The following is a 12,694-nucleotide window of genomic DNA, read 5'->3' on the forward strand; positions in this document are numbered from 1 at the left end:
TGATGGCCAATTAACACCTTAGGATGGTTAGCCTCGATTAGCATGTTAGCATCATTAGTCTCCACTTTAACCTGACAGGGAGGTCCGTGTCCAAGCACACAATTGTCAGGGCATCAAGATGTGGAGGATGAAATAGAGGTGGGCGTGAAGAGAGGAAGGCGACAAGTGTTGATGATCGAGAAAAAAAAAAAAAAAAAAAAAAAGGTGATGAGATGAATAGCAACCGAGACTCGACTCGACCCGCTGTAATTGCAATGTTAGCGTTAACGACGCTTGCGGCCCTCGTCCTGTGAAGTGGAGAAACGGCTCAACTCGATGAGGGGTGAGACGGCGTTTTCATCGTGAGGTCGTGCCATGGCGGATAAAATTGCTCGTTGTTTGGTTACGCTATCGAAATGGTCGGCAGCTTGGCCCGCTTCATCTTTGGACCTGTTTGTGCACCACGCACCTGTTCAACGTCTGCCCCATCCTTTCTTACGCTCTACTTAAACACTTGCTTTCACATGCGCGCACACACACACACACACACACACACATATATACACACACACACACCGGCAGCCAGCCCAAGACGACGCGATGCGACTCGACGAGGCATTAAGAGACGAGCAGATGGACGTCAGAACCATCCAAGTGACCGTAAAGGTCCGCAACGCAGCGGACAGGCGCTAACAACCTTTATGAAAATAGCTATATAAACAAACGTTGATTGATGTAATTAACGACTGCACACATTTTCATTCTCTCTGTCTCCCTCTGGTGGCAGGAGGTGGAATTACGAAGTTTGGTGTAGAGAGTTTGGTAGCGGCCATGTTTGTGGAATGCTCAGTGGCGGCCATGTTTGTGGCAATTTCCATTTGGATACTCACCAATAAATCACACAAAGCGGAGTAAACGTCGTTCACATCACAACCGCACACTGCCTGCGCACACACACACACACACACAAAAAGCGGTGCATGTTGCGGCGGAGATAAGCGAGCGCCGATTCACACCTGAATCCCGCGAGTGTGCAAAGTGAGATTACGGCTGCGGTCGCAAACACACAAATGGTCAAGTTCGCAATGGAATAAAATAAAGCTATCTCCTCACAACATGCTCGCGCGCAAACAGACACACAGCTACCTACGCAGACACAAACGCAAAGTCATTGACATAATTTCTGAGCGGAGCGACGACAATTACGCAGGGCAGTCACAGTAATAATCTCCGTGTCGCTGCGAGTGCAAGGCCCGGGCGCAACGCCAACGACCCGGAGGAGATGAGATGGAGCCTGACACACGCGGGCGGGCGCTCGCGCTAGCGCACACTCAAGCAGACGCTCGCATATGTTGACATTCGCACACAGACACACAAAGGTCAGTTGGTGCAACGCTTTGCTGACACAGTCAATGTTGTGCCGCTCAGCCGAGAAGCGGACGACCTGACCGCTCGTTCGTTCGTTCGTTTCTGATGACCTACGGCGGCGCCACCGCTGCCAATTGATGCATACGGGAAACTTTATTAGGTATGCAGTCCAATCACACCCCTTCCATTTTTAAAGCATCTACTTTCCTAGTCTTCAATTCGTATTTTTTTTTTCCTGCAGATACAAACTTTGACATGTTTAGTCCGGGCTTTCACGGAGAGTTTTTGTTGCAGTCCACTCTTACTGTTCCTAATATTTTGTGCCCCTCATTTGTGGGTAATGGAGTCATTCATCTCGTGGCTCCATTAAAGGAGACAAATACTTGCTTGCTGCCTTTGTGCGTGTGTGTTCTAAACAGCTCTTTCATGTTCTGCTCCTATTTGGCCCAATTTTGCTACACTTTTCATATCTTTGTGTTGTCTGGCAAACAAGACAACAAACACATGCTGATCCGTATCATGTTTTTGTGGCCTAGCTTTCCGATTGGTCGCCCGCGTTGCTGCTACATCGCGGACATCCCGCTCGTATATTCTGCTTACGTTTAAACAAGACTTTTAGTCGCACTTGTCTGTTGCGCTGAGGTTAAAAAACACTTTTTTTTTTTAATGGGAAGCAAAGGACCGGCAGGCCTTGGTGCGTGCAGGAAACACACGAGTGACTTTAAAACAGCTGCTTAGCGCAAGGTGATAACTGGGAGAGAGGATGTGGCTCGCTTTATTAGACCTTTATTTGAGCTTAAGACTTGAGGGTTGAATATTTTTTTTAATTAAAAAGAGGGTCTTTAAACCTCTTATCTGTCCACACTACTGTGTTGAAATTTTCAGTTTATTGATTGTTTTCCACAATGGAGCGTCGTCACTTCATTAAAAAGCAAAAATCTTTGATGGCTAAAAATAAACGCCGTTCTTGCCTTTGTCTGTCAAATCCCGAGCGGACGATGGCCCTGCGCGGATGGCGAGCTTCCAAGTCTCATTAAAAAGTCATTCCCTCCTAAAGCGAAATAAAAAGATGATGAAATGTTGAACTTGTGACCCGCTTTGTCAGATTTTTATGCAAATGAGCTAGCGAAAGAGGTGAGCGGGGCTCATTTGCCGCGGCGCAAAGTTCAATGGCTCCTTTAATCACCTGTCAAGTTGGCTTTGACCTCCCAGACGCCTCCTGTCCATCACACCTGACTCCGTTGACCCTTTCACAAAAGCCGTCTCGTTTTTTTTTTCTTTCTCCTCCCCCCGGTTATGCGACAGTTTTATCTATATGCACTACATTGCGCAAGAACATTTCCCTAATAAAGTGGCCTCTGAGTGAACTTCATATTGGACACGCTAAGCATTTTTTTAATGGATTTTTTACAGTCGAGGCCAAATTTGAAACTGCAAAATCTGTTTGTAAAGAAAAAAAAAAGACAAAAAGAATCACACAGGTCTCAGACAAGACAGACAGGCAGGTGGGGAGGGGGGCGTTGACGTGGGATGTCGCTCGTGTGTGTGTGTGTGTGATTGCGGGCATGTGACAGCTCAGGTGGAGAGGCCGAGCAGCAGCATCCTGACGTCCTGACAGCTCTCTTTAACGTCAACGACTCCAGCAATGGCGCAAAAAGAAAAAAAAAAAAAAAAAAATATATATATATATATATATATATAAAAGAATCACCTCTCTGCTGCCCCCTAGAGGCACCAAACGATTAACATACGAGGCCATTTTCCTTACTGTGTCTTAATTACAGCAAAGCGCACAATATGTCTCCGTTACGTGTTCCAAATGTTGAACGTATCAATTATAAATATAAGATAATCATGAGACGTCCATGTGGTCGATTCCCTTGCACTTTCTGCCTTTGAGGCAAAAAGTAGGCCAGACTCAAAAGAAGACGACCACGTGAAGGTTCTTCACACAATCTGGTTTTCCCACTGCAGACACAAGTGTGAGGCAGCAAGCTGCAGCAGCAGCAGCAGCTTTCGGCGCTGCTCCATTTGGCAGCGACGATGCCGACTGCATTTATTAATTGAAAAGTTTTTCAATTATCCCTAACTGCTCACTTTAACAGGGAGTGAGAAAAAGAGAGGACGACAAAATGGCTGAAGGCTTTTCTCCCTTTTAGGCTGGTTTAATTGGTGCCAAATGATGAGGGGGAAAAAAAAAAAAAACAGGCTGGTGTCAACTGACAGAAAAGACATTTTTAGAGCTTTTGTTCGGCCACTCGTCACAAAATGATTCAGTGGAAAAAAACGTACAAAAGACGTGACGGGTAACAAATTAACGACTGAATTGCAACTGCTTTGAAAAAATTGGACAGTTTTGCGGTCGGCTTCTTTTTCACCGAGCGAGCGCCGCCGTGCCGCGGCCACTTGCGCATTTCAACGGCGTCGGGAAGCTTCAAAGTCAGATTGATGAGGATTGCGCTTGTCACAGCGTCTCGAGAGCGAACCGTGAAAGGTGAGCTGACAGCAGTTTAGTGAGCGAGAGCCAATAAACGCAACGGGCATGTCAAGTCAGGAAAGAAACGGCTTTCTTTTCAGACGTCCCTGTAAAATAAGTCTTTCAAAAACAAAAACTTGCCCTTTGTTATTATAATTTTGGCCTGCTCAGCTATAGGAAGCATTTTTATTTTCCAAAGCTAATTGAGGGCCACTATGAGCGTTGGCGCAGTCGACCAGACGCCGAACCTTGATTTGGAATAACAACGTCCTGTTTGCTCCCTACAGCAAAGCTGAGTTAAGTACAAGATGTGTATACACACACAAACACACACACGCACACACAATCGCCTTATTTAGCTGTGCCCTCAAAGTACAGATGTAAACAAGTTTGCCTTCTTGCACAACTCGCATCCTTGCCACAAATGTATTACCCTCACACACACACACGCATGCGCACACACACACACACACACACACTAACCGCAAGGCATTCAAAAGTAAGCTTGTCTAATCCCGCCATGAGGAGCAGAGGAATAACTTTCACTTTTTCCCCTGAAACTTGGCATATGCCCCCACCCCCTACACACACACACACACGCGAACACACAAAATCCAAACCAAAATGGCAACATAAACAGGTATGACCTCTAGTTTCCGTGTCAACGTTTCTGTTCACCGTAATCATGTTTGCCCCGCTCACGGGCTGAAAGGACACCACTGCTAGTTAGCATGCAGTCACGCTAACAGTGACAACAAGCTACTCGTTACACAAAGGGCCAGAAAGCGGCGAACGCATCAGCGAGGCAAACAAATATGTGCGATTTGTGAAATACAAAACATGCGCGCGAATGCGTTTAATCTGCTCGGTGAGCTGGACTAATTCCTCCCGCGGGGACGGATCACCCACATGGTCAAAGACTTGGACAGCCTCCTATCTTCTCACTGACTGATGATGAAAATTATGCAAGAGATTGTTTTGTTTTGGTTTTGTTTTGGCTGAGGGAAGGCAATCGTTTGTGAAACAACACGCCGAGGAGAGAAATCCTGGTCTGAAAGCATCGCAGGGAGAATAGAAACATGTTTAGCGGGATCAGCACGCGGCGTGTCGCTCGCCCACTCGCAGCTTTTCTGTCAATGACTTTGCTGACGCTTCTCAAATGTTTGTGGACTTCTAGGCGGACTTATTGAATCTTTTAGAATGGCTTCTTGAGACTTTTTCGGTCTATTCATTGGGGATTGGGGAGTCGACCAAATGTCTTGTCAAACTGGCCTCGAGGGCTGAATGTTCAAAAACACTGAAAAGCATTGAAACCATGTTGAAAATCCCAAAAATCTTTTGACTAAAGAATCATATAGAAATCATGTGCTAGCAAGACTTTTCGCGAGGTACGTTGACAACCAAAGTGCTTGTTTGGGGTTCTTGGTTTGCATTTGAAGACCATGACATTGCAACCAGTTGAGAAGAAAAACCGAAAGGAGTGAGCAAACCCAGACGGGTTTACCCACACGTTGCGATAAAGCGCTTACGCGGCTTGACGAAGGAAGACGGGAAAGTTTTGCCGCGTCGCGGCTGGCCCGGCACAAGCTCGGCTTCCGCCGGATTACTAACCGCAAAAGCCGAGCTCAATCACTAATAGGCCGCCTCCCCTGACTCCTCCTTATCCTCCACTTGGCAGTCGGAGGATGATTCGGTAAGCTAGTGATCCTGGTGCCGAATCAAAGATGGTGGGAACACCTTGTGCCGAACTGGAATGGTAAAAACTGTTGGTGGTAACCAAGCAGTTGGCGCTGTGTTAAAAACAAAAAAAACAAGCTAACAAATGGGGATTAGAAAATGGCAGGATTAACTCCATTGGCGGTTCGTATTGAGGTCTTCTTTGTGTCCTCCTCCTCTTTGGCTTGTTCTCTTTTTGCAATTCTCTCGATGGAGCGCCAAGAGAACAGCGCCTCACCGTCGCGCTAGCCAAGCGACACCCTCGGACTTGGCGGCGGTTTTGCGTCGGCGTATGAAAATCTAGCTTGACTTTTGTCAAAAGACACCAACCTCAAGCGACACGCTGAGGTTACTTGCCGACGCGAAAACTTTCCCGCAAGACACTCGGACGGCGCTAATTAGCATCGCTATCAATGACGCCCGTAGCTAAAGCGGCCATTTTGTGGCAGTCAGGTAGCTCACGGCGAATGGCGGGAAATCTCATTGATTGCCGGCTTCCCCGCCGAGGTTTTCGTAAGATTGGGGTTTTTATTCAAATGACTTGTGCAGGGAAAAAAAAGTCAGCGGCTGATCTCACCGCACGCCTCCTTGCTAATTAGGCACCAAAGAGAGAAATCTCGATAAAGGAACGCGGGAATACACCCGAGAGAAGACGTGCTGAGGCAAACTAACAGAAAGTGCAGGAAGGAGATGAAACCGCCGCCTCAGTCGGGATTTTTTTCTTCTTTTTGGGTGAAAGATCCTCAAAACTCTGTTCAGAAACTTGTTTGTTTTTGCATCAAAGTGTCTTCTTGTGAGCTAGCGTCAAAACACACTTTGGGACGAGGTGACACGAGACACTCTTGACTCGTGCGATGATGTTTGGGGATGAAACGGCCCGTGGAGGATGTTGAGGAACAATCGATGCTCGGTGAGGGTTTGAAAAGTGGCTAATGGTTCCTTTTTTGTGCTAGATAAGCTCACATCTGCACTTCCTTTCCACATCCCATAGATTTTTATTTTTAAAGTACTCACACAACCCTTTTTTACTTCAACGACCAAAACACGTAACACGCACATTTTATTTTCTACAGCCACCATGTTGTAGTTCTTCCGCCGTAAGACAAGAAGGATCAAGAAAATGTCAAATCAACAAAGGAGAAAGCAGCAGATGAACAAGGCAAACGTGTTCCAAGAATTAAAATATTGTCGAGAGTTCCTCCAAGTGACACATGACTGTGTTTACATTCACAGAAACTCCATTTGTGGATCCCAAGGTTGGATTTTTAATGTCCTGTTGAAATCCTGCAGTTTTGCTACGATGTCAAGTTGTCAAGTAGCCCGACATATTAAAAGGACCATAATACTTTTGTAATTAAAATCCTAATCCGAAACCACACGCACAAGTCTGCGAGGATTCTATGGATTGTTTCTACAATTTGTTGGAACAAATCCCCGCAGAAAGGAAGCAAAAATCCAACAGAAATAAAAGCGCCAATCTTGTTGAAAAGACGCGTTGAGGAGGATTTAGAAAGAAGCGCGCGGTGCCGAATGAGCTTTGCTTGTTCAAGATGTGAGAAACAAAGACACAGATTGGGTTTTGTAAATACCGCATGGTGATCTGCCACGGCCGATAAGCCGGCCGCTGCGTAAATAAAGATGGACGCCAGAAATAGAGCGGCGTGAAGAAAGAAGGCGGGAAAAAAAAAAAGAAAATCATCCAAATTGAGTATTTATAAGCGATGAGTCATCCTGCCACAAAAAATGCGGAACTGCTCAAAGTGCTTCTTTTCACCGATACACGACGACAACATCGAGGCTAGCGAGACGACGCCCAGTAGATAGAAGATAACAACGCACGCTATTAATCAGAGGTGGGAGAAAGTCACGGATGTTTCAGTCGGGCAAGTCCGAAAAGTCATGTGACTGGACCCCACCTCTGCCATCAACATGAGCACATACACACACACACACACACACACACACACGGTCCAGCTTGACAAGCCGACAAAAGAAGGCAAGAATGCGGTTCTTGTTGTACGCAGACCAGACGACGTTTCCAAGAGATAGCGAGTACCGAGGCACACCAACACGCGCAAAGCTCAAGAACGAGAACACAGCGACAAGCGGCGTCCCTTTTGAAGCGTTGATGTGCTTGTCCGGTCACTTTTGGACCCGTTTGGCTGTTTGCAAGTCCAAGTTTTGCAGGGGATGGGATGGCCGCTTCACACGTAAATGGCCGTCCGGGAAATGACGGAGCCGTCCCGCTGGGACTCCATGTCGTCATCCAGGTACAGGGCGTCTCCACCGCCGCCATAGGCCGGAGGGTTCCCGCCATCGAATCGGTCGTAGCACTCGTCCTCCTCCAGGCTGTCGTGAAACTTGCGCCTCTCCGCCTCATCCAGGAGGATGTCGTGGGTGGAGGGCTTGGCGGAATGCTGGTGGAGGCGGCGGAAGTCGTTGGCCTTCTCCGTCAGAGTCCCCGTGTTGTCGCAGCCCTCGCGGTACTTATACGTCGGCCCGTTGTTGTTCCTACCCTCGCCGCCGAACAGAAGACGAGCCTTGTTGCCGTAGTCGGCGCCGTTGCCGCTGCCACCGCCTGCCGCCACCGACTCTGCGCCGCCCCCGCCGCGCTGGTGCTGGCGGCGGCCTCGCATCACCAGCACCGCCACCAGCGCCACGACCGAAAGCAGGGCCAGGAGGGAGCCGATCACGGCGCCCGCCACCGCCCCGGTGCTGGACGGGTCCTCCAAGGCTTCTGCAGAGAGGATGGAGGGGTTGGAAGGAAGGATGGAAACACGGGTGGAGGAGAAGAAAGAGGAAGTTGGATGGCAGCAGTTAAGGAACTCCTGCTGTCTTAAGTGAAGAACGTCTCAATCCATGGGAACAGTGGTCACGAGGGAGCTGCCGTTCTCCTTGTTGTAGTCAAACCAGCCCGAACGGGTCGCTTGCTTCCTGTTGGTGTGAGCCAAATTTGCCCCCACGGACGCAACGCAAAGTAGAAGCCAACGCAGATACCGCAAATCCGGATAGATCACATTCTTACATTCTTCTACGCTTGACCGAACGTTCTTGCTGTAGTTCAAATTCACTCCTGTATACAGAGATACTCAATTCAAGTGGGCGGGGCCAATCTATTCATCTATCGTGGGAGGGTCTGCTACGTATCCCCTGCGATGCCATTACTTTGTGTACCTAGTGAAGGGTCCAGTGAGTACACAACACACACACACACATACACACACATCCAGAGAGGTTTATTTGTAGAAACAGCGCGCACACAGCTGCGCCTTCAAAGTGCCACCATATTCACCGTCCCTCAAGCCCACACCGTCTGATTCTTCCCAGTGGCCTCATTAGACGCCGAAACAGGCTTCCGATGACGGGAGATTAGTGCAACCGGACTCACGCTGGGCTCAAACGCGCACACACACATGTAGCCAGATGATATTTTGGGGACATGTGAAGCAGTTCACGTTTGATGCGAATCCCGGCGTGGCGCCGCCAGTCAATGCGGACATGGATGCCAATCAAACAGCTGGTGGGATGAAGTTGCGCGGAAGCCAAATGATTGCTCATCCCCGTGAAATAATAGCAACACTAATAAAGATGACGTGTGTGTGCGCGTGTGTGTGTGTCATCGTAAGTGTGTAAACAAGAGGATGGGAAATTGAAAGAGAGCAAAGACAGCGTTGGATGATTAGAAGAAAGCATAATAAGAAAGCAAGGACAACACGTTAGTCAATATGGAGGACAAGATTAGGTTAGTACAGAAGGAGAAAGAAAATGGAGTTAGTAAGTAGAGCAAAATGTGAGGTTGGGATGAGCCAAAGAGATCCTTGGAAGTGGGCGGGGCCCGTCGGGACAGGAAGTCCACGTCCGCTGCGAGTGACACATGGCGTTAAAACGACAACTTGGCTTGGGCCGCCATGCCCTCAATGTTATTTATATTCAAGCGAGATGATTTCAGAGCGTTTTTCATATTTATGATGAATATTTCCCAGCAGCCTTCACATCGCGGCAGCGGCTGAGTGATGGCCGTCCGCCACTGCCGCCCGGCGACTTTTTTTAATCACGCGCTTTCCACAAAAGCTCAACCGGGCAGCCGAGAAGGAAGATAAGGACGATACTACACTATACAGGCCACTTTATTAGGTACGCCATCAGCGGAGGGGGGGGAGCAAAAAGGTTTTTCTAACAAATAATGGATGATAGTCCAAAAGAAATTGTGAATATGGTAATTCCGGAGTTGCAAATGGTAACACTGATCCAGTGGCCGCGTTGCAAGAGGTTGAAAGCGGGGAAGTCGGCCAAACTTTTCTTCAATGGCGGCAGGCCGACCGCTTAAAAAGCAACACGCGGAGAAACGTGACTGCGAGAGTCAGGCAGGGGGGCTTCCTATCACTCTCCGCATTAACGTCATGTACGCCACACAGATTAAGGCGTCCGCTACGGCGGTCGGGATAAACCCCGGCAGAGGATTTAGCGTGCGGCGAGGTAGCGGCGGCGAAATGGAAATAAAACTCGCGTCACGGCAGGATGCTGTTCGGTTGCAGCGAATACACAAACACAAACAGAGGTGGGAGGAAGTCTCATATGTAAGGCTTAATGTTCATATATTCTTTATCCTTTGCGTAGAATGACTAGCATTAGCATGGTACAGCGAGATTCCACATGAGCTCAAGTTACAATATGATTTTTCAGAACGACTTGAGCGTTCAATTTGTGTTTTTCCCGACGAGTGCGCGTAAAACAAAGAATCAGAGTGGTGGGTCTTTATGAAGCAATTTGATCTCTGAATTATTCAAGTCAGCAAATGTTGTTTACGCGCCTGCCAAACCAGAGTGGATGAAAAGAAAAATGACATGTCTACAGTTTGGAATGATCTTCAACGCACATTATCATAATCCGGCGTTTAATCACGCCACTAATAAGATGCCTGATTCAGCATGCGGCTCGCCTTTATGTCTTCCGTAACACACACTTGCTCCATTTCTCTCCTTTCTAAAGCAGATCAGTGAGAACAAAATATGCTGCAGCAACACATGTTGACAGGCAAAAAATATATAGAAAAAGATATACAGAAAAATAATATACTGCACCCTGGTGGCAAAGGTGTACACACCATTGAGTTATTTATTTATTATTATATTGTTTTTATAAATTATTATTTATTTTATTTCTTATAGCACCATAAAATCCTGAGATATTTTTTTGAAAGAGCAAAATAGATTCCGACTTGAAAAGCTACAAAAGTAATCCGAGGTGAAAAAGTGCAGATGGCTCCCATCGCCCGCCTTGCTCAAAGAAGATTTCCGTCGTCATATTAGCGCTCTGTCATCGTAATCATGGTCTGACCGGCGGAGCGTAAGTGCTTCACTCCGAAAGTGGCAATCTGCTTTTGATTAAATCAGAATTTCCAGGAGCGCGCTCGCCACTGTGGTATCGTTTTCTTGCGGAATTGCGCCCGGCGGGCAGGTTCAAGAAGGTCGCGGGAGGTTCGGCCTATCCCGACACTCACGATTTTTTTTTTCCCTCTCTCAATGAGAGGATGTTCTACATAAAGCTTAATGGCCTCGCCACCGTGACGAGGAAAGGTCAGCGAGACGTTACGGATGATTGAAATGTTCCCACTCATTTCCATTTTCTAGCGTACCGACGAGATGCATAGCTAATTCTAAATTGCTTCTAACTTGCCGAATATATAAGTTGAAGTTGCATCCAATTTTTGGTTCTGAAATAGAGGCATGACCTCACACTGCATGAAAACACACTCACACACCATAAGTCAATCTGCCACAAATGCCTCAGATAAGCACTTTGGACAGCCGTGGCGGAGCACAACAAACAAAAGTCTTGAAGGGGAGCAAAGGCTCGACCTGAACAAAGGACTTCCAAACAACTCTTTTATTTTTACACTCGACTGCAAAATAAAAAAAAAAAAGCCATTCTTCTTCTCCGCAAATATATGAGGCTCTTTACGCAGCGACCCATCATTTCCAGACCATTTTACAGCTCCAGCCGCACACGCACACACACACACACAAACGGAAGTGAAAGTAATTTCCGCTGTTTTTAAGCAGTGAATGCTTCCAACTGGGAGGATTAATGGTCTCCTTTTCACCTTTCTGGAACTGTCAGAAAACGTCAACGTCCATGTGTGTACAAAATACACACTCCGATCTTTACATCTACAGTTAGCTTTAGCCAGCTAGCACGACAAGCAAAGGTTCACATTTTGACGAATTGCCGAATTGCCGAGCCACTCGTAAATGTTGCGAAATCGACTTAAGTGTCTTCCCGAATTATTCGTACAGCGACAGACTGTCACGGGAAGAAATATTTCATTTAAATGTGTGATGATCCATCTTGTCACTGTGCTACACACACACATAGAGATGCCTAGCGTGGGTTCAGTGGTTTAATGAACATTATTGATGACCGGGCTTGAGCGAGGCGGGTGTAATTAGTGGCTTGTCTCGCACCTACAAGTCTGCGGCTTCATTAATTCAGCGCACGTGCGCGTTCGAATTCATGGGCACATCCACACACACCCATCCGCAAGTTACACACACACACCGCATGAGTAAGCTTTTGCATGCTTTTTTAGTCTTATTGTGCATTCGGCACTGTTGACGCCGATCAACAAAAGCAGTCATCAGTCGGGGCCTTTCGCTGGCCCGATCCGACCACCCTCCCTTCTGCCCACCCCTTCTCTCCTCTCTGGCTCCATTCATCCATCCCAGCTCGCTTTTAAATGCTTTGCGGCCGCATGAGTCCAAGTGAATCAGGACCACTGAGTAGGAGGAGGAGGACGAGTAGCAAAAGCTAAAATACACGAGGTCAGGATCCACTCAACTAGCATCCCAGGAAGCAGGATTAAGTGGTTCTCTTTGTTCCCTCTAAAAGTAGAATAATGGCCAAGACAAGCGCACTGAAAAGGGAACCAGCACAAGAAACTAGCCAGCTAGCAATTGTAGCCGAAATAGGCGATCCTAATATTTTGACGTTGAGGTTCTCCCAATCAACCGTTGAGTGCATCTAACTTTTCCGCAACATCACCACACCATGGGCACAAATACACAATGTCAAGAATGATTTTTTTTATACTGCGCCATGCTGCCAAACATATCGTACAGACTGCCGCTGCTTACAACAAAGAAAAAAAAAAGTACA

General features: G+C 47.3%; 1 protein-coding gene across 2 annotated transcripts in view; it reads right to left on the reverse strand.

Moving 5' to 3' along the window:
* The window catches only part of pvrl2l (PVR cell adhesion molecule related 2 like), a 61,481-nt gene that overhangs the window by 8,223 nt on the left and 40,564 nt on the right, over nt 1-12,694 (reverse strand). The window contains exon 7 of one of the 2 annotated variants that reach the window (XM_088365092.1): nt 3,485-8,276. The exons of the other annotated variant lie outside the window; for it this stretch is intronic. Coding sequence (XP_088221218.1) covers nt 7,744-8,276 — 533 coding nt within the window. The 3' untranslated portion in view covers nt 3,485-7,743. Of the gene's footprint in view, nt 1-3,484; nt 8,277-12,694 lie in introns of those variants that run through there. 2 annotated transcript variants of the gene reach the window in all.

This window comes from Syngnathus floridae, chromosome 21 (genome assembly GCF_059516105.1).
Source record: "Syngnathus floridae isolate MCC-2025c chromosome 21, RoL_Sflo_1.0, whole genome shotgun sequence".
NCBI lineage: Eukaryota > Metazoa > Chordata > Actinopteri > Syngnathiformes > Syngnathidae > Syngnathus > Syngnathus floridae.